General features: G+C 40.5%; 1 protein-coding gene across 3 annotated transcripts; it reads right to left on the reverse strand.

Annotated features, from left to right (window-relative positions):
• Positions 1-61: 61 nt before the first annotated feature.
• LOC101166574 (sodium/calcium exchanger 1) lies at positions 62-27,491 on the reverse strand. Of its 3 annotated transcripts, XM_011483709.3 has the most exons (10): positions 26,705-27,491; positions 26,418-26,493; positions 25,168-25,261; positions 23,593-24,994; positions 22,933-23,450; positions 11,233-11,339; positions 10,625-10,743; positions 8,702-8,801; positions 4,623-4,895; positions 62-1,732 (listed from the first exon to the last, which is right to left on the reverse strand). In XM_011483709.3, exons 4-10 carry the CDS (start codon positions 24,934-24,936, stop codon positions 1,353-1,355), a joined length of 2,841 nt encoding a protein of 946 aa, XP_011482011.1. In that variant the 5' UTR covers positions 24,937-24,994; positions 25,168-25,261; positions 26,418-26,493; positions 26,705-27,491; the 3' UTR covers positions 62-1,352. The 3 variants fall into 3 exon arrangements, with proteins under 3 accessions (XP_011482011.1, XP_004076736.1, XP_020564680.1); XM_004076688.4 differs by lacking the exon at positions 25,168-25,261 and having other exon boundaries at positions 26,705-27,490; XM_020709021.2 differs by lacking the exons at positions 25,168-25,261; positions 26,418-26,493.

Raw genomic sequence — 27,491 nt, forward strand, 5'->3', positions numbered from 1 at the left:
AAGTTGACGTTTCCATAAACAAAACCACTGAAGGGAAGCATTGATAGATGAAGACTTTGTATGGTATTATAAATCGGAACCATTTATTTCCACTATTTATACATTAAACGTGCATACCAATAAAGTAAAATAGATCATAGAAATAACTCTACTGTAATACAGTTACAACTAATATGGCTATACAGACTCCAGCTTACTTACAAAAAAAACTGCAGTATCACCCACTGTGGGACACAAGGAGACACTGGAAGAAATGAATAACAAATATTTTGCATTTGCAGGTCCAATGATGTGATTGTGCTGTGATAAAGAATCTCCCTGTTCTTATGTTTAAAATGTAAATATTAAAAATTTTGAAAAACAGTTGGTTAGCATAGAGGAGTAAACTTCTTTTTCATACCGATACAGACTATTTTACCATTTTGTACCATTTGTGAAATCAAAGACAAAGTTGTGCTTCACAGACTCGTTGTGCACACTCATTTTACACACACACACACATCAAGTTCATTATTTTGTAATCAAAGAATTTTGTACAGCTTAAAGCAGGAGCTCTGGTTCAGGATAATTTCTGATGAGAAAAAAACAAAATCAAATTTTTTTTTTGTCTGATGGAGAACGCTTTGTTGAGAGGGGAGCCAGGCAGTGAAGAAAGTATGATACAGCTGTGATTCACGTGTACAGGAACACATCTACAGTTCAAAAACCTTGTCAAAATATTACAGCACTAAAAAAAAAAAAGAGTTCACCAAGAAGCTGTTCATCTGATACCGTGCAAAATTAAAAAGAAAAAAAAAAACATCTTATACAAAACTCCCACGCACATAGTTCATCATGTACATGATCACAATGAATAATTCATGTTTAAATTTAACACGCAATATCACATTTTTTGTAACCTTTCATCTTCTCGTGTATGTAAATACATAGGGTCACACCATGCACCGTATTTAATTGTATTCCACTTTAACATTATCCACCAAATGCAAAGGTTGTTCATCTAAAAACATCAATATTGCACTTTGAGCAAAAAAAGGTGAATTTGTCAAAAATGGATTTGATGCGAATTATACAGATAAAAAATACATGTCTGTAACAGTATTAAGAAATGTGAAAACAAAGCCGAAAAGTTACAAATTTGAATGGCTGAAGCTAGAATTTCACAGTTAAACAGTGGTAACAAAATTGCAAGTCCTTGGATTCATTGTCAGTGAGATATTGTGCAGTATTAGTAGTAAGTAATGATACAAATAGTTACAAACCTTTGAGAAAATAGACATAAACAGAGAAAAACATGTTCAACAGAGTGTAAAAACAAGGAGAAAAGTCACGTCTGTGCTTTTCTCTTGGTCTCAGAAGCCAGGCACATGGCAGTATGCCTCCAAGGAGGCCAGCAGGATGTAGATGAACCAGAGGGAGAGGAACAGGAAGAAGGTGAGGAGCTTGGCTGTCCGTGGGCCCCCAAGCTCTCCACCTGACACGCTGGAACGTCTGCGGTAGAGCAGGACCATCACACACACCAGAGCCATGATGGTGAAGAGGGTGACTGAGAAGGCCAGGGAGCCTGGGTTCACTTTGAATGCCTTTCCTTTGGTGTGCCAGTAAATGGCTGCAATGGTCCACGCCACCCCAATGCCCAGGAACACGTTCACGGCGTTGCTGCCCGTCACATTCCCGATCGAGGCATCGGCATATTGGTCCTGGATGGCAGCCACCTTACTTGCAAATGTGTCTGTAACAGGAGCAGGGGGGTTGTTAAAATATCCATCCATCCATTTTTAGAACCCCACTGAACCCCTTTTGGGGTCTCAGGGTTGCTAGAGCCAGCCCAGCTACAGTTGGGTGAAAGTGAGGTACACCGTAACCCTTGTGCTATCCTAGGCACTTTAACATTGGGAGTTGGGTCATCTAGACCCACTAGACAGTGCGCTGAACCTTTTTTCTTCAATGATTGTGATCTTCACTGGTGTCCATGGATTACATGAAATCTTTCCACCTTTATCCACTTTTGTCATGGTAGGAATAACACGTCAAAGTAAAGGTGGGGTCATCTAAGATAGCACAAGGGTTCAACAGGTAACTAACTTATTGCAGCGCCACAAACACACACACACACACACACACACACATCCCCACTTCTGCAATCGCATGCACACCTGGGTACAACTAATGCTACGTTCACACCGGGCTTGGAAACACATTCTGATGAAGAGTCTATATAAATGCTCATAAATGCACATGTCAGGCTGTCATGTTCATAACGCTCATGTTTACACATCACTACGCACGTGTTTAAGTCAATTTCTAGGCTCTACGTACAAAACGTGTGGCCATTGGATTCGCGCTGAAAGTTAAACCAGGTTGAATTGGGACCAATCAGGGACTTGGATTTTATAGTGATGTATGGGCAGCATCCATTTCAATACATGGTTGTGCCAATTGATATTGGAGTCATTATGTGACACCAAGTCTTTCATATAAGAACAGTTTCTTTCCCTCTGCAGTCAGACTCATGAACACTTTTTAATTCCTCCCCCCTTAAATGTACATGTCCAGTTACCAGTCCAATAAATAGAAGTACAATAGTGCAAAAGGTGCAAACAGAGGATGAAGAAGGTGCAGGTAATGGTCTGACTATTGTGGTTTTTTCTTTTGCTTACTGTTGTTTTATTTTTTTATTCTGAAGTATTTTATGTGGCACATTGGCACCGCAGCAAATTCCTAGTCTGTGAAACTGCTTTGTTCACTGACAATGGCAATAAAAACTCCTTGAATCCTTGAATATTGGAATAGAGCTGTGAAAGAAAATGCCTAGGGCAAGATTTGCAAGATTTGCACTACTTTAACATTTTGCACCAACCCTCCTCTAACTGTGAGTACAAACGCTAGTATCGGGTAGCAACAGACCACCGTGGACTTAATAAAGAGTACCTACAAATGCCCGTGTTCAGCGCATTCTTGAACGCGGCACATACGTAGCATCAGAGTTACCAAATGCCCTACGAAGCCTGTTTTTAGGCTGTGTTAGGAGCCTGGAGTGCCCGGAGAAAACCAACTCATGCACGAGGAGAACATGCGAGCCCTACACAGACAGGAGTGTTGAAGATCACAATCACAAAGGTTACAGGAAATGCTTGCAATTCAAAGACGAACTCTGATGAAAATCGTATTTGCGGTGTTTTTCACATGTTCACAGCATTTTTCTGATGATGTTCACCATTTTTGTTGCACCTGTAATGTTAGGTTGGGGTTGTGACGGGCTGTAAGCCAGCAGCAGAGAGTGCAAACAGATGGGTGACGGTAGGTGGGGGCATGCTCTGCATCGATGGTCCTGCCCACAACTTGAAGGTGACTATATAATGTACTACTGCTGCTCTGCAGAAACTTTGTCCTATTAAACAACTTGGGTTTATTGATTTAGGCTAAAAACGGCATAAAGACAACTGGGAACGCTTTTACAAAAGATCAAAAGATGATCGGAGTGAGAAAAAGTTTAAAGATTATCTATCATCTGTAAGAACATTTTCTTTTGTGGCGTTTTCACTTCTCCACAGTTTCTCACAGCTTTAACTGGGTTGGGAGCTGTAGACTGTGAAGGCCACAGCATTAAATTCAAAGTACCTTCAAACTCTTCAAAGGATTCAGACTGTGGCGGCATACTGATGGGCCCACTGTCATCCAGGGAACAATCACTTTCATCGTGATAGAAATGCCTCCTTAGTATGGTTGGGCTTTGCTCCGAACAGCTTCTGACTTTAACTAACTGTTCATTGTAAGCAGACAAGTAAGTCTGAAGGTTGCCAAAGGTCTGTTAATGAAGACATGATGTCGAGTCTGTTTAGTGTTGTTTACATGTATTTATTTTACAACACAGCTCAATTTAAAACTGGTTCATACTGTAAATGTGTTGCATCTGGCAGGTCTGCTGGTACAAGAACAACTTTCTTTCTGTTCAGGAGAGATAAAAACTCCTGAGTGATCTATTTTGCTGAACTACAACAAAATAAAAATACAGCATTCTAGGGACAAAAAATGACTGCAGCACATTTTGAGTAGAAAACAAACTTGTCTTATTTTGATTCTGTGAGTATTAAAAAAGATTTCCGACACATTTTGTTTGACAATAATTAAATTGTGATGGCCAAGAGGATGTGGTATATTTCTTAGACTCCACTTCAGCACATGCTGCAGTGAATAGTTTCCCAAATCAATCTCTATGTATTTACTTTGTAACTGTGAAAAATGGAGGAGACATACTGTCATGATCCGTGGCTTCTGAAAGCATGTGATTCTTACACAATTCATAATGTGTAAGATTATGTGTTTATGTGTGCATGTATAAATCATGCAGAAGCTTAAATGCGTCTATAGCCAAGCTTAAACCTGTCAAGACTTAATTTATATTCTTTCTCTGGTAGTTTTAGGGATGTAGTGAAATAGGAATACAGGTTTCTGCTGGAGACTTGTTATTGTGTGAGACAAGAGCTGTAGGGAAAATTCTCCTGACATCCCAGGAGGACTAAAAAGGTCACACAAGCCTCCCCATTCAGCTTCACAAGCAAACCCCAGAGGTAAACTGGGGCAAATCTACTGTTAGAGCCGACCTGCTGCAAAACACCCACCTGGAATGGAGGTGCCCAGAGCCACGAACACCACAGCGGTGACAGAGTCTTTGAGGCCGACGGTGCAGCCAAAGTGTGAGGCCAAGTCTCCGGTCACAGCTGTGAGAGCGCCAATGAGGGAGATGGAGACAAAGAAGCAGGCCCAGCCATTCCAGTACTCAGTCGGAGGGACAAAAGCAAAGAGAACTTTCCAGAAAACCGTCAGGAAGTGCATGATGTAATCAAAGCAGGACGGCAGTCGTTCTTCACCGCTCTCCTCCTCATCATCGTCACCTGAAAATAAAGTATTTTGTTTTGAACAACGCTATATTTTTTTCTTTATTCATACAGTAAAAATTTTAAGATGTGTTTTTCTTGTTGAAATTTATTTTTGCTTAGAGCTTCCAAAACCAATTTGATTCACTAGAACCTCCAGATCGATTTAATTTAAGATTTATTTTTCCAATTCTTTCGATCCACTTGATTCTATTCGATTTTGAATTTACACAGTATACACATTTCAGGCTCATATTTGTGTACAAATACATTAATAATCTATAAAGGTTTTAAATATATTTATATTAATCTGATGCAGTTCACACACTGTAAAATGTATGAGTGAAAAAATAAACCAGTGAGATTGTTAACACCAAACGTATTACATGATTTCTCAAATGGAGACGCTCCAACAAAAATGTGCAGATCTTTAACATTGTAAAGGCTCTAAAGTGGCTCACATTACAACATACAGTGGTGGACAAAATTGTTGGTACCCCTCAGTTAAAGACCGAAAGTCCACAATGCTCACTGAAATGACTTGAAATGCTCAAAAGTAACAATAAGTTAAAATGTATTGAAAATTAAATAATCAAAATCAGCCATTACTTCTGAGTTGTTAATTAACAGAATTATTTGAAAAAAAAAACTAATGAAATAGTGCTGGACAAAAATGATGATACCCATAACTTAATATTTTGTTGCACAATCTTTTGAGGCAATCCCTGCTATGAAACGGTTTCTGTATTTGTCAATGAGCCTTCCGCACCTGTCCACAGGTGTTTTGGCCCACTCCTCATAAGCAAACTGCTCCAGTTGTCTCAGGTTTGACGGGTGTCTTCTCCAAATGGCATGTTTCAGCTCCGTCCACAGATGTTCAATGGGATTCAGATCTGGGCTCATAGAAGGCCACTTCAGAATAGTCCAACGCTTTTCTCTTAGCCATTCTTGAATGTTTTTGGCTGTGTGTTTTGGATCGTTGTCATGTTGGAAGACCCCTGACCTGCGACTGAGACCAAGCTTTCTGACACTAGGCAGCACATTTCTATCCAGAATGCCTTGATAATCTTGAGATTTCATTTTACCTTGCACAATTTCAAGACACCCTGTGCCAGATGCAGCAGAGCAGCCCCAAAACAGAACTGAGCCTCCTCCATGTTTCACAGTAGGGACAGTGTTCTTTTGGTTGTATGCTTAATTTTTGAGTCTACGAACATAGAGCTGATGTGCCTTACCAAAAAGCTCCAGTTTTGTCTCATCTGTTCCCAGAAGCTTTGTGGCTTCTCAACATGCATTTTTGCAAATTCCAGTCTGGCCTGTTTATGATTTACTTTCAACAGTGGTGTCCTCCTTGAACGTCTCCCATGAAGTCCACTCTGGCTCAAACAACAACGAATGGTGCGATCTGACACTGATGTACCTTGATCTAGGAGTTCACCTCTAATGTCTTTGGAGGTTGTTCTGGGCTCTTTGGATACAGTTCCAACTATCCGTCTCCTCAATTTGTCATCAATTTTCCTCTTCCGGCCACGTCCAGGGAGGTTGGCTACTGTCCCGTGGGTCTTAAACTTCTGAATAATATGTGCCACTGTCGTCACAGGAACTTCAAGCTGTTTATAGATGGTTTTATAGCCTTTACCTTTAAGATGTTTGTCTATAATTTTGCTTCTAATGTCCTGGGACAATTCTCTCCTTCGCTTTCTGTTGTCCATGTTCAGTGTGGTACACACCTTTTCCCCAAACAGCAACGTGACTATTTGTCTCCCTTGAAATAGGCAGTCTGACTGATTTTGGGTTTGAAAACAGCTGTGATATCAATTAAAGGACATACCTGAGTTCATCATGACCCCCTGGGCAATTAGTTCTCAGTCTTTTATGGAGGTACCATCATTTTTATCATGTCCCATTTCATTAATTTGTTTTTTTAAATACTTCTGTTAATCAACAACTCAAACGTAATGGCTGATTTTGATTTTGAACAAATTTTAATTTATTGTTACTTTTGAACGTTTCAAGTCATTTCAGTGAGCATTGTGGACTTTCTTTCTTTAACTGAGGGGTACCAACAATTTTGTCCACCACTGTAAATGTTCAGCCTCTCCTGGAGGGCGTTTCAGTTTGGCCACTAGGTGGGGCTAGCGCAGTGCTTTAAACCACTTTTTTTTACCTTTAAAATGTTTCCGTTTAGAGATTGGAAAATACATGCCTGTGAATATATACAGCTATTCATTTAGTCAGTAATGTATGTTTGAACGAGTGTTAGCATTAGCTGTCCAATGGAAGGTTCCAGTATACGTTACCATCAAGCTAGTGGACTTTGGCTTTCGATGCTATTAGGCGTTAGATCACCGGAAAAAGAAAGACATGAAAGACAGATCTCTAATTTTATGGATCCATCATTGATCAATCAAGCTTGGATCAATTCCGATTGATTAATCGATTTTCTCAATCCAGCCCTATTTTTGCTAATTAGAATTTATTCAAAAAAGATGCCGTCACAGTCGATCATATTATGATGATATCCAAAACAATTTATAGATCCCAATGATACATATTAAAAATAGTTTTGAAATGTTTTTTACATGTTGTTTCTGAATTTTGACTTTATGTTGTTAAAGCTCGTCTCTTGCCTTATTCTTGAGGTTTGCATCATGTAAGTCTTGAAAAGGCAGGAAACCATCATGTCCACATTTGTAAGCGTGAGCGTATTCTCTCTTTTTAAAAGTCAAGCCAGAGTTTCAAGAAAAGAGTTTGGATTTGTCCTTCTCAAAAACAGCAGAAGCTGCGAAAGAGAGGTAATTCATTTATTTTTAAGCAGTAACAGAGGGTTAGCTCCAGGACAAATCTTTGATTTTTTTTTTTTTTGTGTCTCAGGTAGATAAAACTGACAAAGACAAAATCACAGAAAACCCTTTCGTTGTATTCCCCTAAGAAGGAAACAAAGAAACCACTACAAACTGTTCTTTTAAATATTAAAAGAACAGTTTGCATGTTCTCCACAGCTACATTTTGCTCAATGACAGTTTAATGGTGACTGTTTTGACATAAATGACCCCTAAAAACCTGACCTATAATTCCTAAGCAGGAGTTAATCTCATTAGAAATTGAGAACATGGTGGCATTACAAGCCAAACAGACCCTTTTATCCACTGTTGACTGACGTACAGTGCTGCTGTCAGCTTTTATTGCTCCCAGAAGTGCACAGATTGTAAACAAATAACCATTTTAAATGATCACATCAGTAGAAAATGCCCCACTTTCTACTAATGTGTACATTTGCATGCAAATGTGAAAGACTTTAAACAGATCGAGAAGGAACCAAAGCGAGCAGGAGTTTAGTGGACGGCACACGGACGGTATTTTTGCGTCTGTGCTGCTTCACGCACTGCTGCAGATCTAAAAGGTTCACCAAGCCAAGCAAATTAGCCTCAAAAGGGCAAAACAGAAAGGTCAAAGCAGGACATGACACCCGCATCAATTGCTTAGGAGCTTTAATTGTTTCGGCCAGTTCCCTTTCTATGGAGAGCCTTAGGAGGAATTCACCACTTCATGCATTTTTTATGGACTGTCTGGATTAAACAGATGCAGCAAATAAGCCCAGAATCACCAAATATAGTTAAATGAGGCTTTTAAAAAGCTCAGTCTTTCCCTCTATGATGCTGTTAGCCTTTTCAAATAAAATTGGCAGACTTTTTTTTATTTTTATTGAGACACACCTGATACTTAGGCCTACCAGGCAACTGGTGGAGCAGGTCCAGGCAGCCTGTCCAGGTCTGCCTTTAAAGAGCTGAACAGACGAGACATGAATGCATGCTGCAGCTCACCTGCACTGACAGTGACAGCACTAACAAACTGCTCCCTCCAGCTGCTGCTGCCCACCACCAGAGCCAGGTTGGTCTTCTTGATCAGCTTGTCCACTGTGCTCTGCAGACGAAAGACAGGGAAACCGAGGGCGCATGTAGTTACTGTGGAGACTGAAGCTGGAATTCCAGATTCAATATAGCAGCTTTTTCTTCTCCGACTGTGGGGCAAATAGACTCCCAAAAACAGATGGGAGGCAGCTTGAATCACTGTTATCCCTCAGGTATGAGGCTTTTTTTCTACCACCTTAAAGCTGTTTTACAACAACCAATTAACAACAGGAAACTGTTTTTGTAGGATCATTTTGCACCTTAAAGGTGCTTAAATTGACTTAGAGAGAAATGTGACCCAATTTTCCCTCTCTCCTGAGGAGGACTGCAACACAAACCTGTGGAGACAGAGTTTTCCAATAATTTCTGCACATTAAAAAATAAGAGACTTTCAAATTGTTTTCATTATGCAGTTTGATTTTTCTTTTCATTTTAAGTTTTTCTGCTTGTTCTGCAGCAATCGTGTGCATTTTTATTCAATTATTTCCAAAGAAATAATTGCTTTAATGATGCAAATATCAGCAAATGTTTAAATATTTAGTCTGGATAAAAAGCTGAATTGTAAACTATATTGACAGAGGCTTTAGTTGAACAAGCTTAACACTTACTCTAACACATAATTTAACAAACATCTTTGAAAAAGTTAAATATTTATGTTGAAGACTCAAAGAGAAATTACTATGACGAAACGAAAACTGGGTCAAGATTTTATTCCTAGAATGACTCAAGTTTTGAGTGTAATTCTGTGTGATCCCCTGGAATCAGTTTGTAAGAAATGTTACATTAAGAAGCAATCATAGACATTGTTGCTTATAAAAAGATGCTAGACAGTGAAGCACAACAGACAAAATGAAACACTGACTGAAAAATAAGGAAAATAGTTGCTTAAAAAGTTCTTTCTCTTTGAGAAAATCACTCAAAGAGTAAAAAAAATATGCTCCATCACTTTTAAAAAAAGAAAAAAAGCCAATTTTTAGCTACCAAGATGTTAGGAATCTGAAATTTCCGTTTAAGTTCTGAAATGAAGTGGGCTGTCTTAGCAACATGAGCCTGAAACATATACCGTAAATAAATGAATGCATAAATATGTAGAATATGTTTAAGACAGACATTTATTGATAATTGATAACTCTTCTTTAATAAACAAATTGTGATTTTGTGAACAGATTGAACCATATTTACAACAAGCAGTTTGTTTTGTTTTTTTTGGTTAAAAAGGTTAAAAAAAGATTAATTTGCCACTTATAATATTAAAATAAAACTTTAGAACTTTGTTCTTTTAGATTAATAAATTAGATTTAACAACAATAGTGCCCAAAGATTCCAAAGTATACAAGTTTGGTTAGACAAATACACTGATATTTCAAAGGCTAACTTGAATGGAACTATCTAGAGCAACAATCATGAATTGATTGCAATTAAACAAACCTTTAGATTAGAAAAGGTCTAACAGATATCATCAACATAAAATGACACATCTCTGCTTGATTACTGTAATAATCTTCTGAAAAACGTAAATCATGTATCTATGAAGAACTTCTTTCTGTCAAGCGAGAGTGCTAACCATGACACCGCTGTGCACCCCAGGAGGTAACATATAAAAATTAAACAAAGCAGGACCCAGAGATGATCCCTGTGGAACACCAGAATGATTAGAGAGTTGGGGGAGCAGAAAATAGCGATAAAGAGCCGTTATAGAAAGAACTCATGAGCACGGTTTAGTGTTTTCTATTGCTCAGATGTGAAGAATTAACTCAGTTTTTTGTTTCATCATATAAAAAAACCTCAATAATGTAAAAGTTTGGATTTAAGGCAAAAAGCTGCTTTTCCTGTTACCTTGAACTCATAGGACTCCTCAATGACCACCTCCAGTTTAGTGTGCTCCCCCAGGATGGGGCAACCCATCTTTGACACGTCCTCCGGCCCCACCGCCGTCTTGTTGTCATTGGTGTCTCCTGCACAGCGGAACAGATGGAAAAACTGTCAAGCCTTCCACCAAAATGCAGAGGAAGACAGCTGCTGGCTAATGGGATCGAGAATTGAATTACAATGTAAACCAGCCTTCCAGGCGTGATGCAATCTGCTGGTCTCACTCGATTTCTTTTTGAATTAATCTCCTTTGAGTGGCATGGCAGCCTCCTATAATTGCAAGTTCTCCCCCAGAGATTCAACTGACAACCTTGGCTGGTAACATGAGCAAAGCATCATTTATAGTCATTAGCAATGTATTTTTAAAAGGTACAGTTACATTTTAAAGGACAATGAATTACAGCAGTAAAAGAATGTGGGCACAAACTGTTTGTTTGGGAATCTTTTATAAAGATTAATAAGAAATTTTTTTAGAAAATAATATACTGCTTAACTAGAAAGAAATATGCGATCATGAAAAAAAACATTATTTTTGGAAACATCCAAGTGATATTACTAATAATAAATCAGCTCACCATGTCTCTGTCCCACTTCCAGCAGAATGGGCTCCTCCAGTACTACTGTGAAGATCTTGTTTTTCTCGTACTCCTCATCATCAATGATCTTCACATTTAGCAGCTTCCTGATGGTAGAAGAGTGACAATATAAAGAGAGGGTGGAACTAAGTACACCACCAAGAAAAGAAATTACAAAATAAAGTAACCAGAGACCCTGCATGAACTTGTTTCATTTAATAAAACTATCCCGTTAGGTGAGATGACAAGCTTAATTAATAAAAATGAAGAAAACAAATTATGTAATTTATGTTTACACACCCGTCCACTAGAGGGCAGTCTTCTCCATCCTTCAAATTAAAATACTGAATCAACATCCAGCTTAGAAATGGACCTCTGGGCTTCTATGAGACCATACAGGTTCAGTCAGACTCTGAATTCTCTTTGAGTTTTGCAGTCTGATCGCTGCAACACCGCATCAAGCTGCAGCGTCAAACAGTGAACGGCAGATTTCCTTCAGCTCTCCTCCACTGCCACAATCAGCATCTCTAACCCCCCTCTCTTCCTCCGTCTCCCTAATGATATGTGGGTGGTTGTCTATTTCCGTCTACACGTATACTCTCAGGATTCGACAACATGCAGGGAGAGCATTTGCGAGCAGAAATGTATTTTAAACGCCGATGATACGTCATTCCATGTCTAATGTCAGGAGGAGTCATACCAGTGGGAGCAAAGTGAATAGCGGCACAGCCTGGAGTCCTCGCAATGTAGTTTTGAAACAAAGGAGCTTGTGCTTTTGCTCAGCTGACTTTGAAGCTTTCTGGTCGCTTCTTTAAATAAAAAAAATGCGAAGATGGAGTTGTTTGTGAAGCTGTAGCCTTCGAAGATGAACACTAAATATACACATTTGTCAAAATCCTCAGAAAATGAAATAAAAGGCTTTCATACAACCTCAAAGAATTTGACTCAAATGTAAAATGTAGGTAATTTTCAAAATGTTACATTTTATGCATATTTGTGGAGAAGGAAAATGCAGCTCGAAAAAAAAAAAACATTTTGAAAACGTGAAGATTTGGCACAGAGGAAAGTTCCCAGGAAAACAAAACAAAACAAAACAAAAAAGGTCATTGAGCTGCACAAGCTAACAAACTACAGGAAATAGAATACCATATTTTGCAAATCTCATATTTCTTCAAGTTGTAATCATTGACTGTAAATGAGAACTGGACCAAGTGAGTGTGATGTTGTTAATAGAAATTGGTTTACTTCCAGCTCCAACCAAATGAAGTCAATTCAGTCGCCATTTTTTTTTTACGGTGGTCACCATGATGGAGCCAGATTGCGTCAGTAAGCAGTTATTGCAAGTCGGTCTGAGCCAACGTTTCTATGACAACAACTCCCACCAATCAGAAGTGAGCTCGTTGGATGTCCACACTCCTACTACTTAAAAGCGGACTTGAGGGAATCTGTCAATCAAAGTTTTCGAACATTTGACATGAGAGTGCACGTTTTTATTGAAGCATTTCATTAGTCAGCTTCTAACTTGAAAAACTTGTAGAAAAAAATATCATGAAAAAATTAGGAAAGAATGGTTATTCTGACAAATAGAATGACTGAGTAATAGCTGTTTATTTCTCCATTGAAGTCTATGGGAATTTGGATTCCTGGAACCAGTGGGTACTTTCCTGTTTGGAACGCCAGCGAGGAGAAGTCACTCAGTCCAGTTATCATATTCAGTCAATGGGTTTAATGTATGATTAACCTTCTTTTTAACCTGTTACCAGGCAGTGGTCCACTTGTGGGCTCCTTGACCTTTGGGATGGTTTGGTTTTGGTTGGGAAAACTCCACTAAACTCACATCATCGTTTTGTTCATCACTGAGCTGAAAAAACAACTCACAGCTACCTGCTAGTTTGGGAAAAACACCTACTATTAAGAAAAACAGTATGAAGGAGAAACCCTGACTGGTTCTACTGATTTTCTGACAAGTGCTTTCCTCTCCTTCACCTCCTCTCTACCCTTCAATTATTTCTGATTTGTGTTCTTAAGATTCACACTGTAAGCTGCTGTTCCTTTGTGTTTTACTCTAAATGCAGAGCGCTGAAGCCACCTTCTCACTGTGATTTTCCCACTGATGGTTAAAATTAGTGGGTATTGTAGAAAAATGTCTCCCTTCCTTGTTGGGTTTGATTTCACACACTGAATGATCCTATATAACCATTCATTTCATATGTGATACACACATTTCTGAGGCCCATATCTCATTAGCATGATCCAAACTTTCCTAAAAACCTTTTGTATATAACTTAGTCCATGCTTTCTGCCCTGTAGTTTATCATCATTCCACTAGAGGCAGTAGAGGGGCTTTGTTTGCTCATTTAAGAATGGCAGCCTTCACGGAATCTCAAACACTTTTGGCGGGAAACGTTCTGTTAAAGGTTATAATAACTTTTCTATTTTTAAAAAAAAACTACTTGCTGCATTGAAAAACAGCAAAATTTGTTAAGTAATTCTATATAATACAGTAACACCATGTTAAAAAAGTGTGGATCAAATTTGAGACAGTTGGTAGAAAAGGTGCTCTTTTTCCAGAACATTCATGTCAACATTTTTGCATCTTAAACTAATATTGCTGTGAGCAATGCCTCATGCCGGACGCCCTTCTTGACACAACCCTGTGTTTTCAAGGCACAGGGAGACTGAGATATGCAGCAGCGCGACGGGTCTTGCCTCAGAACTCACACTGGATTTTTAGCTCATTACACTCCCAGGGAATAGAACCAAGGTTTCCTGCGTGCAAAACGGTTTTGTGGGAAAAATCATCTTAATTATAGGATGTGGTGTGCTTTCCAGGGTTACCGGTAAATATGTTCGTTAACCAACAGCACATCTTCAAATCGGACTAGAAGCTGTCAGCGCTTTGATTTTATCTAAACTAGACTATAAGTGAGATTGTCCACCTGTCTAATGATCTGGACTCTCTCAGGAAATAAACTCTTGTTCAAACCAAACAGCTCAGTGTGAAAGCATCTTTGGATTTGAATGTAACGTTGTTGTTTTTTTAAATAAATTCCCCTCCTCCCAGGATGCTTTCAGGTTAATTTTCATTGCGTCTTGTTGATTTTTCTTGACTTCTTAAAGATACTTTTGAGATTTAAAGCAGGACACACCCACGAAAGAGTAAAAAACATCACTATCATAATATTACCTTATTGGACCTAACAATAAGGGAAACTTTCCTCTAAGGCCTCATTTAGATGTAATTTTGCATTAATATTGAATTTTGATTTGTTTACTGTAATTACGAAGCTGTCTCTGAAGATATGGTTACATCAGATTTGGCCATTATATTTGCACAAGAACTGGAACACTGAGGAGGGAAAACGCATGATCTGTGCCAGATGAAAGACAAAAAATATTTTGACTAATTCTCCTTTAAAAAATACTGAACCAGAATGCAAAAGCAGTGTATGTTAATCTAAGAAGTAGAATCTGAGATTATTTATAAATGCCAATACTAATCTCTCCTTGTGTTTTAATTAAATCTTGAGTCAATTCTCTGAATATATGCTGCTTCACTTTTTCGACCATACTGTTTTAATGTCCCTCATACTTGAGTTAAATCTGGACTAATGTCTAGATGTGTAGATTCACTCCAATGAAAATAGCATTTTTGATGTTTTTAACATGTTTTTGGAGCATTTTTCTCATGATGGAGGACATATATAAAAAAATTTAGCTAAAATGAAATGCTCAGAAATGCTATTTTTAGGTTAACGTGGTTTATACACGTTTGTGGGGTTAAATTCGTAAAAAAATCAGATTGTGAATTTCAAAAATTGACATCAGAAAATTGGAGGAAAAAAAACATTAAATTTGAAAGAAGTTCTTGTTTTTTTGTTATCATCATTTGTAATTAATAAACGCTGGAAGATAATCTCATGTCACTAATAGTAACCAGTTATTGCTCATTCAAACCATGTCCTTTACTCCTTCTTTTACTGTTGGACGTAGCTGTTGCACAAGTTTGCTTCTTCCCCCAAATGGCTGCATCACTTTAGTTTGTCTCCATTTTTTGAGGCAGTAATCAGACCTCTAACAGCGTTTAGAACACTTGTTTTTCTTCCTGTCTTTCAGATGCTGGCAATCTTGTTTCATAGTTGTTGCTTGTAGTTGGGATGTGTTAAAGGAAACAGAAGTGTGTGCGTGGCTGGTTTGCTTTAGTTTATTTCTTCAAAGCTCCTTGTTCTTCTGTGTAAAACCTTTTTGAAAATACAGTTTCATCTGATATTTGTTCCCAGTGGTTCTTTATTAATGATTGCGGTATGTTGTTGCCAGCCAAAAAAAACACAAAACGTGTTATTCCTTGGACTTAGAAACTCTGAGTTGTGGACCGAACTGTTAGCTGGGAGTGAGCCTTCCTTCATTTCCCATCATCCCTTTGTTAAGACTTTCTCTCATTAGCTGAAAGCCCCTCACACCCCCAAACTAACATTATTGATGCATCAAAATGGGGAGCAATATTGGAGCTCTTCATTCATACAGTTTAGATCCAGATTCCAGCACAGACAAGGACAAAAATGTAAATGGATATAGTCATCTACAAGTGGATGCATCAGAATGGAGTGAAGCAGGGAGCTAGTAGTCTGCTGATTTTAGATTTTACGTAACTACAAGCTTTTTCCAACAGCACTTTTTGTCTGCTCCTGCACGACGATTTGAGTAAAGAAATGCTTTAAAAAAAACATTTTTAATCTTAATTTTCTTATATTTCCATTATGAGTAGGACATATTTAGAAATGCAACAAGAACGTGTTCAAAAACACTAAAAACATCGTTTTAATTAGAGTGGATCTTTTAGCATCCAAAACAAGCAAAGACAATAAACAAAACAAAAATGCAGACTGGAGACCATCCTAAATGATGCTGTGCTTTGATGCATCATAATCTGAATTATTTCTTATTTTAAAAAAGTGTTTCAGGATCATTTTAAACTCACAAGCTTCTTCTAACCCGTATAGTGCCACATCTGGAGGGAAGAAGCTGTTTAACATCTGTTGCTAAAACAGCTGCTCTGAATGCCCTCAGTAGGCCTGCTATTGGATTTTTTCTCTTTTCCTCAAAGTGCATTGAAGTGGTTAAAAACAAAAAAAACAAAGCCTTACTTTTCTCTTTGAGTCCAAAAGCCTTCAAGCTGCTCACAAGTCTGAAAATGACAGACTTTTAAGACTCCACTTATTTATGCTGCAAGACAGGAAATTTAGTTCACTGCATGAGAGCGTATCCAGAATAAGAGGTTGGTCAAAGTTTTATGACTTAACCCTGGACTGCTGTTTTGTTAGAGGGCCATCGAGTCTGCAAGTGTATATCTTCTGTGCTGAGGTGTCCCTGAGCCTGACATCGAATCTCTGTCAGCTCCAGGGAGGCTGTGGGGAGGCCAAGTGCACCATGAACACAGCAGCTTCACTGCACAGAAATGTGCTTCTGACTTCTTCAAGGGTAAAACAAGGACAAGAAAATGTCAGCTCCTTGTTGTTTTTGGTGTTTTTAAAATGTTCTTCTGGCATTTTTCTGACAATGGAGGACATATATATGAAGAAAATTAAACTCAAAATTACCTCTCTGAGTATTTCTTTTTTCAAATTGTTGTGAATCAGGAGAAGAAGAAAATATAGAGTTTGAAAAAGATCGTAGATCTGAAGTCAAGGCTACTACAGTAAGCCACAAGCTCCCTGCTCCGTTTCATTCTGATGCATCCACTTACAGACAAATAGATCCATATACGTCTTTGTTTTCCTCGTCTGAGCTGGAATCTGGATCTAAACTGTACGGCTGGATAGCTCCCATATTGCTCGTCATTTTTGTTGCACCACTGATGCTAAGTTGGGGGTGTGAGAGGCTGCAAGGTGGCAAGAGGGCATGTAACTGAAGAACGCCCGGCAACAGAGAGGGGAAGGTGGGGCAGGGCTGCTCAGCGTCAACTGTCTCGCAACCTAGAGGCAAATTTCTAATAAACTACTGTCGCTCTGCAGAAAGTATGTCCAGAAACTATGTCCATGAAAGGACACAGGGAGTAGATTTTTGGCTTAAAAAAATGCATATTCCTAATTAAAAGATCACTGGGAAGGCTTTTACAATACATCAAAAGATGATAAGAGTGGGACTCTTCAAAAAATTATGTTGGTTTACGAGATTTATTATGCTCTAAAAAATGTTCACAGTGGAATAAAGAACGATTTCGTCATCATAGTTTTAGGCAGTGGTGGTGTGGGGGAAGGGGGGCATAAAGGCTTGAAATTACTGGTTGCTGCAACAGAAACATTTAAGTCCGCAGAAATGCCGAGCTGGATGCAAATTCATTTAGATGTTAAAACAAATACAAAAAAAGGGTAAAATGATTGCAGGTGCGATGTTTGGTGTTAACTAGGCCTTCACAATAAATCGCAATTTTATCGTCGTCCCGATATCAAGCTGTGCAATCTGCATATTGCAGAAGACGACGAAAATTGCAATAAATGGTTACCTTAAATGTGTCAAGACAATCTTTTGGCACCTTGAAGTATTTAACGAATCAAATAAATCCATTTACGCATTTGACCAATCAGATGAAGCCCTTTTATGTTAGATGTTTGCCTGTTATGTAGACAAGGGTCATTTGGAGTAAGGTTTAAGTTATGTTGACTCTTATTTAAATCAAACTGTTGCAGTGAAATGGAAAGGATACTTTTTGGTTGTTTTGTTCTTTGTTCATGTATCGCAAATTACATTGTTATCGCAATATTGATCACTAATATCACAAGTTTCTCTCATATTGTGCAGCTGTAGTGTTAAAGAAATAAAGTAAAAAACTGACCATTTTTCTTTGTTTTTGCATGTCTATAAATGCTCTCAGACTTTTTTTGTAGGTCCACAGAGGGTTAATGGTGTATTCCAATGGGCTGGACTGCAACAACGAATTGAAAACGGTTATGAGGGAGTTTCCGAAATGTCCTAAAACATTGGGAGGTCCTTAGTTCCACACGTGAGTCGTGTGCTTGTACAGCTATCCCATAAATGTCATATGAGTGTGGTGCATGTGTGCGGAACAGTTATGCCCAGAGGTGCAGTGCTGTTTGAAAGTGCTGGAGTGCACCTACATGCACATGTGCACTACCCACTCTGCACAAGCACATGCACAAAGCCCGGCTTTGAATGCCACAAACTCACCCTTAAATAAGGCGCTATAAAGACCAGCAGTCCAGTGTGAGTAATATATGCAGTCTTTCAGTCACAAGAAAAATAGAAAGGTTTAATGTTTTTTTTTTATTGCTTGAAAGCCGTTATAAATAAATTGAACACACTGAACTAAAGATTTTCACAGCTGGTGTACCTCTATTCTCCCAGAGGAACTTACAGAATGTATTGTTTTAACCTATGCATTGTTTTAAGTGGAAGCTTTGACATTAATAGGTTTGGTTGAGAATAAAACACTGAAAACTGTCAGTAAATTTGCTTTCTCACTGCACTCTTGATGGCAGACCTGGAAATATGAAATAGCTACTATAGCTGCTCAGTTATTTATTGCTTAAACCAAACATTAAATTAAAAAGGAATAAAAACCTGTTCCAGCTGTTCTGCTCACCGTCAATGATCGATAAGTGTGTTCACCTCTTGACGACTCCATGTTCACTGACAAAACAGTTTTCTGCTTGCCCAGTTCTAACAGTAAAATATGTCTAACACAAAAGACTTTCAGCTCTCATCTGTTTGCTCAGCTGTTGGACAGGACAAGTAAAAAAAGAAAAAAAAGTACTGCAGTTTTAGTATCAATAACAATAATAAACCTGTTTCAAATACGTATATTGGTTGAACCTTTCATTTGTAAGGGACGTCCATACTGCTGTTCTCATTGGCCACCCTTCCAAAGTCTTCTTCCCCCCTCCCGGCCCCCCATTTAACATTTTTCTTTGTGGTTAACCCTCCCAAATCCTACGCACTGCTGAAAGAGCCCGTAAGTGCTCTTCACAGGATAAGTGTGTGATACTTACATGTTCCTTGTTCAGCATGACTGTTAGAAATGAGGAAATTAGACTATCAGGGCTTAGTTTGTGTGGGGGTCCTACGGGGATCTTACACGGACCTATATATATATATCTTGAACACCCCGTGCGTGCAGCATTTGCCGACAGTCAATACAAGACACTACACGTACCTCATTAACAACTGGAGTGCAGTGTGAGGGCACTGTACGACAACATTGTGTAACTTATATTATTATTAAAAAATACTTCACAATACAATTACCACTCTCACGACAATGGTACGTTCCATTTTTATGATGTCCCTCAAGGTCGCCAAGCCACAAGGGACCTGCAGGACACACCTGCGCTCCCCTTAAGATGCTGCCGCTCTTGTCTACGACCCTCCACGGGCCTGGACAACCCAAAAAGCCCACAGCACCTGTATGGGTCACCCCCCCCTTCCCTAAGCTCTTAAAACATTCCAGGTTCTGCCACGAATCCCAGCCTTTGTTATTTTTCCAAGTCAATCAAATTCAGAGCTAAACCTGCATTTTTGTATGGCTAGCCTGAACTACGGAGTGCCTCACACTGTCGCTGCTTAAATGAAACAAACCCTCCTGTTTGATTGGTGAGCTGAAACTGCTGTTTTGAATTATTTCTTTTCAGTGGGTTGAAACGATCCGGCTGCAGGTGTGAAGACAGAATCCAGTTTTTTTTTTTTTTCAGCTTCACATTCCCAGGTCCTTGGTAAGTCCCTTGAATCAATTTTTAGCTCAACTAGTGCACATGGCCACACATTTTGAGGCACTGACAAAAACAAGCTTATGCTACACAACTAAGACTTTGTGCAGATCTTTTTTCTAATCTATGAACACAAAGCGCAAAATGGTTTTCAATGTCAGCCTGTTTATTTTGGCTCAGAGGTTTGTGTCAGTACATCACCGTACCGCTGCACCAAATTTAGAAAGTAAATTATTACTCATCTGCACTCGGAGATTTGAAACTGTTCCTCTTGGCTTTGTGTCAAACTCTGGAAAACTTCCTCCCAAATATCTCTTCAGATTATGGAAACAGAAACAAAAGACTCTCAAAGCAACAGACACTGTAACTAACACACATGCGGGCGGGGGTGCCTGGAGACCTGCTGCCAAGTGTCAGCTCTTTGTCTTGTTTACCCAGAAAGGCACTTGGATAAGGAAAGCCAATACTGTGTGAAAGATGAACTTTGGCAGCCTGCGGAGCAGCCAGGAGCACAGACAGCACTTTAAGTGTCAGAAAGTTCACAAGCTCAAAGCTGGAAAGCCTGAAAAGAAATATTTGCTGGACTTTGACGAGCATCCGTCTACAGGGCTCACAGAACGATTCAAATTCAATAGTGCCATGAAAATTTAATTCTCACTTCAGGTTCTGAGTAAAGGGAAACACAGCACAAAATAAGTGATTTGAATCAATTTAGATTATAAGTTTATGATTCTATTGAATATAATTTGATTAAAAATTGATTGGTTTGGCTGATTTCTGTCTAAAATCTACTTGTGTTTTATTATGCAAAACAGTTTTTACATAACTAGGAATATAAATTAAAAAAAGCTTTCATTAGTTCATTTATAATTTAATACATGGAAACAATAGAAGGAAAAGCTGTTTTTTGACTCAAGAAAATACAATAAATGTCTTTTAAAAATGCATCTATTAGACAGTATTGTACATTTATTTAATTAAAATTTATTTGATTTTCCCCCTTGAAATTTACAACAAATGTGTTAAATTTATATTACTTGAAATAAAAAGACATTTACCCTCTTAAAGACCCACTACGATCATCCTATGATCTTTTACAAGAGTGTTACCAGTGGTCTTTCACAAATCTAATGTCATTTTCTGGGTTAAAGTTTCTGCAGAGCGGCAGGAGTTCACTTCTGAGTTGAGGGAGAAGTCCCTATTTCCCATCATCCACCTGTTTATACTCTCTCCCGCTGGTATATACCGGTAACCTAACATTACCGGTGCAACAGGAATATCAAAGCTATCCAGCAGTACAGTTTTGCGTCAGATGCCAGCTCAGATGAGGAAAACGAAGATGTAGATGGATCTGGCCATCTATAGTGGATGCATCAGAATGGAGCAGGGAGCATTTGGCTCCACCCAGCCTATTTTCAACATCAAAACTACAAGCTTTTTCCAACAATATTCTTTTGTCTGGTCCTGATTCACAACAATTTGAATGAAGAAATATTCAGAAATGCAATTTTCAGCTTAATTTTCTTTATATGTGTCCTCCAACAGCAGAAAAATGCCAAAGAACATGTTAAAAACACAATTTTCATCAGAGTGGGACATTCTGCCTGGAGTTCATGTGCTTTTTTTCTTCAGGCCATGCCATTTAATCCAAGGAGTGCCCAAGAAGCTGAGCAAAGCTAAGATGCTGCATTTTCATCTTCCATGTTTCTGTCCTTTTGTGGCAACAAAGTGCCATTTCCTGTTGGAAGCTGCTCACCACTGTCTTTACTTTCTCGTTGTTAAAAAAAAAAAGCCTCCACATCAAGTGTGCAGATGTTTCTGTCGCTGTGGGCTGGCGTCACTCTGATCAGCCAGCTTTTGGCTCAGAATTTAGCGGACTTTTTCATCTTCTCTTGAGAGCAGATATTAGTTTCCTTCTTCTCATCTAACATTCTCATAAACTGGTGACTAATCATCTCCAGCTTCAGTGCGTCTCTGCAGAGAATGTTCACAGCTCTATTCACTCCTTTACATCAAATTTATATCAAAAAGGCCCTTATCTGTCTCAAATGGATACAACTTCTAAATTAAACCCAGTTGATGGTGTGAATAGCAGCGAAATGCTAAAATCAAAATGGCTAAACAGACAACCTTAACTCCACGACAAATAGAGAAACCAGGAGAGCTGATTTCTCTTTGACACCATGTATTCACCTGCCTTCCCTCCCACTCAGCCAGCCCGCACATAACACCTACACACAGCCCCTGAAATACTCCTGCAGCAGACAGATCCCTCTGACATGGTTCGTCCTTTGTCTTCCTTTTGTGAGCGTATAATCGTTCTAGTGGATCGGTCTCTGACTAGTTTTTGAGGGCATTTTTCAAAGCGTTGTGGGTAACTGTTAGGGTCCATTCTTGAAGCAGGCAGATGGCAAACACATCCTCATCACCCCGCCACAAAAGAGCAAGAGTAAAGCTGGAAAACGTTGCTCTCTCTCTGTGCTCCCTCTGAGCACTCCGCCTCCTTGATCATCTCATCTATCTGCCTCTCTGCTGGAGCATCCATGAACTCTTTGGTTAAAACAATGGCACGAGCTGCATCTCATGCACCATATTTCACAAACCATGCCTCCGGTTAGATGGTTGCTCTTTTGGGCATCCTCCCTACATGCACCTTCTTTATATTTTGTCGCCTCACATGACAACCTCAGCAAAAACCTCCGACTGACTTTCAGCTCCAGTTCATTCAGAGTCTTCTTTTGCATCAGACTCAATGTGTCACCGTCTTCTACACAATTATATCCTGTCATCCTCCAACGTCATCTCCTGGAAGATCTAAACTTCTTTGAGTAAAGGTGACTCATAACAATAGTCTTCATCCATTACCAGAATAGAACATGCACAGCAATCTAGCAGGACTGTTTGACATAACCAGTGTGTGGGCTGTAATAATTAAGCCAGTTAAGAGAAGCTACAAGAAAGCATAGAGAAGGGATCTTACATAGTTTCATCGTTCTGGAACTCCAGCTTCCCCGACACGTCTTCGTAGTCCTCCCCGGCTTTGGCCGTGCCTTCCACAGTGTGGTACGGCACGGCCACCTTCCCCCTCGCCCCGGATGTCCGGTGAACCTTAACCTGCATGTTGCCCACGCTCTCGCTGACCCTCATGGACTTGCTCTCAAAGGTGAATATGCCGGCGTGGTCGTCGTCGTAGATTGTCACCGTGGCGACAGGGTCTTTCCCCAGGGCTGCTTTTGGAGGGATGTGGGAGGAGATGCCCACCATGCTGTTGCTGGAGGTGATGGAGCTTGGCTCCAGGATGGACACCTCGGCTCGGTGAACGATGCGCGGGTTGCTCAGGCGGACGTAGAAATGCTCGTCTTCTTCGAAAATGTCATCGTCGATGACGCCCACCGTGAACTCTTTGGTGGTTTCACCTGGCTTGAAGACCAGAGTGCCCTCAGCAAACTCATAATCGGAGCCGGCGTTGGCAGTTCCATCCTCCGTCCGGTAATCCACCTGTGTGGCACAGGGAGTCAAACTTCATCAAATATTCAGTGTGGAGTCATGATAAAATGCAGAACTGTTAATATTTTATGCTTAAAACGCTTTAAAGTTTATTATAAATTCAACCTCACAGTTTTATGACTTATTCTCTCACCTTAACAGTGCAGCCACTTTCTCCTCCATGCCGGCTCACTGAAAGCTTCAATGAGCCACAGTTCTCGAAGCACTGATAGTGAGAGGGGTCAAACTGCAGGTAGATGGTATTGGGATCCTCCTCCTGGCCGCTGGCTTCATGACAGCTCACCACCTTCCTGGCCTGGTCAGCAGCATGCTTCTTCAGGATATTTCCGGCCCCGATCATCATGCGTGTGGCCTGAATGCGATAGAAGGCGCGACTCTTCTGCTGCTGGACCAGCACCTGGTAGTTGGCCATCTCAATCAGCTGTTCCATGTCTTTCTCCGGATGTTTCTGTTTTAACTCTTTCAAGGTGCGAGCCATGTCCCGACGGGCCTCTTCCTCTTGGTCCTGCTCTGGGCTCATCCCTCCACCTTCCTCCACCCCTTCCAACATCCCATCCAGAGCCTCTTTGGGGTGAACATGGGAGTTTGCACCCTCCCCATCCATCTCCAAGTCCATCTTAGTGAACATGGCGTCTCCTTCTGATTCGATGATGATGCCACGGGTTTTGTCAGCACGATACCTCTTGTTGACATACTTGTAGAAGAGCAGGCGGCGATCTGCGATCCAAGCTTGCACCACACAGAGGGGGAAGAAGAGGAAGGTGAGGACTGCCTCCCAAACTTCCACCTCTCCAGGGGAGAACACAGACAGGATGAGGTACAGCCAGATGTAGGCAAATATGCTCCAGGCGGCAGTGACAAAAAACACCCGCAGGTGCTTTATCTTACGAGTTTCACTTTCTGGCACCACGTAGACACAGATAGCAATTATGATGAACATGTTGAAAGCAGCGCTGCCCACAATTGTGCTGGGCCCCAGAGCTCCAGCTTCGAAGTTGTGACCCACCACTTCAATGACAGAGAGGAGGATCTCTGGTGCCGATGAGCCCAGAGCCATCAGGGTCAGGTTGGACACAGTCTCGTTCCAGATTCTCACAGTTGTGGTTGTCGTCTCACCATTTGGCTTCTTGATGGTGATCTCCTTTTCCTGAGAAGTGATGACTTCAATCGATGACATGAAACGATCCGCGATGATGGACATGCCCAGGAACATGTATATTAGAGCTGCAAAGTAAACAATGGCACGCGCCACCTTATCACCCACAGCGGGATTCTGGGGGTTCCACATTGGCAGCACCACACCGTCGGAACAGTTATCCTCACTTGAACAGTTGCTCGGGGCGCTGCTGTTGCCTTCATGTGTGCTGCCGGCGTGGGAAAATCTAGTTGCTCCCGGGAGAAGGATCAGCAAAAGGGAGATGAGCAAATAAGGGTTGACAGGTTGAGGGTATTTTAAGATGCGCTTGAGCGGAATCATGGCTGAGTGACGATGTAGGGTCTGGAGATTAAACTGTGTTGCATTTGAAGGGTCACCTCTGAAAAACAGGAGAAAAAGAAGATCAGGTGTTGCCTTCCCTACAAAAACATTAGGGAAACAGAGGTTAATACCACAAACAAGCAAAGAGTCATGCTGTTATACATGCAAATGATGTGGGATCTGAGGGTTCGGTCGATTTGAGTTTGTGGAGCCAGAAATATTGGCACCTACGTATGGTTGAGTCACAGCCGTTGAGCAATGTGGTTCAACTCCCACACATGTGGTCATTGTGTGCTGCGCAGCGCTAAAAATGTTACCTCTGCACCTGTGGAATAGAGGGAGGACTCCACTAATAATAATGATTTCGGGGGGGGGGGCAAATTTAACATGTTCCCAAAAAAACTACAATTCTCACTTCTAAAATGCTGTAAAAACTTTTGTTTTGGCACTCCGAATGAGGCCCAACAACGGACAACTTAAATGAATTCCTCCTCAAGCTTTGCTGGCTGCAAACAATCCAGACTCCAACAGGTAATAAATCCAAAAACTTAGTTGTTGAAATTGCAGGACAATCCACATCTGACAAAAGGCGTTGTGTAAACAGCAGGGAAGACGTGATAATGCTCCATGTCCAGCTCTCATTGACATGCAGCAGAGCAGAGCTACATCTGACCTGCAGAAATGAGACAGAACGCTTTTTGCTGCTGCGTTGTTTCAGTGGCATTAAAGTCCAACAGATGAAGGAATCAACTTTTTGTGTTCTCATGAATAAATGATTAAGGAAGAAATTTGCTCGACAGCCTATCAGGCGACAACATCAGCACCACGGACAGCGACACAAGCAGCCCAACAGAAATATATGACCCACTCCAGGGTATAGATAGATGCTGCTGCAAATTGCACGGCAGTTGGCTATAAAGTGAGAAAAATAAAACCCAAGCACTGTCATTTGGCACACAGCCCTGTACAAATGTGTGAGTGGGTGATGTTTCTATGGCAAAAGTGGGCTCTCCAAGTGGTGGAAAAGCAGGAACGAAACATCTCCTTTGCTGTCCAACACTTGGTGAAATCACCAGGCAGCAGCAGACATTTGAACCACGTTTGCTTCCTTTAAGTATAATCAAATTCTCCACAGTTTGTTCTTTCATAATGTCGACCTTAAGTCTACAAGCTTAAGACACCTCTCAAAACACAACCTCTAAGCAGAAATTCGGCTGACCTACATTATGGGATAATGATATAGTTATAAAGCATGTTCCTGTTTGCTGAGCAGAGGTCGAAGGTTAACAATAAACACTTGTCTCCCCATAAAAGAGGCCAGTAAATGAAATTTCATTAAGGATCTAAAAAACAATGTGATGTTTGTTGTTCATGAAAATGGGACGTTTTGAATTTTTGCAGTCAAGATATTAGATAGATATTATCTCCAAAAATTACATATAATACTCTATTTTTTTATATTGTAAACCATAATTACTCACCTGTGTGCAGCTGTGTGTGAGTCAGCCCGGTGTGGATGTTGTGACCTCAGGAGAGTAACTGAACTCTCACATTGCTCTGTGGGAAAATGGTTATCACTAATTACCCATGCATACGCAGAATGTAGTTTTAACAACTTATTCATATGTTTTTGAATCAATCCACAGAACATTTAGCATCGGGGCTTAAAACGTGAATCAGACAAATAATAAGGCTTCAGAAACTCGTTTAAAGATGCTGGTTCCTGGATTTGGTGCGTTCGGTGCGCACACCGATCTCAGATACTCACAGAAAGCCCGGAGTCTCAGCTGGATGGTGGTCACAGCGTGCCCCCCTTGCACCAGATTAACAGAGGAAGACACCCCCTGTGCCATCCACACAGCAGGCTGGCGCCGTGCTCCCTGCTTGTTGCGCGAAATGACACGTATGTTTTCTGACCGCCAATAACAAACTCAGTCCGGTCACTTATCCTGACTGGACCTCCTCTGTGGGATCAGCGCGACGCCTCTCCTCAAAGCAGGGCAGGTTTTCCCCCAAAGCCTCAAAGCCTCACAGCTCCAGATCCGTGCAGCTGTGGTGCGTAAAATAATAAAATAATTGGCTGTCTCTATCTTGATTCGACCCGCTCGAATCAGCCACAAATTCCTCACATCTATAAATCAATAAAATTACTGAAGGTGCTCCTTTAGTGCCAGAAAAGAAAAAGCTGAGCACAGAAATGGCACTGCTCCTCAGTTTGAGGTGTGGAACGCAAAGAAGCAAGGACTGCAAATGAGAGTAGGCGGGAATGAATTGAGAGCGGGCAGCGCGCGGATCAGGACAAAGATGGACATCAAGCCCAGGAATCAGGCGAACGGGGAGAAAAGGAGCGTGCTGCTGCGCAAACGTGAGTCCCGTCCTGCTCCTGCGGTGTGGGCAGCGTTGGCACAACGCGCGATGAGCGGGAGGGAAAAACAGTAACACTGCAGAAACAGGGGAGGAGACGTTCAGAAGCAGCGCTGTGCGCACGGCTGGTCCTCCTGACTGCGCATCAGGACTCCAGCATGAATGAAGGCTCCAAATGCTGAGAATGTCAC

The sequence above is a fragment of the Oryzias latipes genome, chromosome 14 (assembly GCF_002234675.1).
Source record: "Oryzias latipes chromosome 14, ASM223467v1".
Lineage (NCBI taxonomy): Eukaryota > Metazoa > Chordata > Actinopteri > Beloniformes > Adrianichthyidae > Oryzias > Oryzias latipes.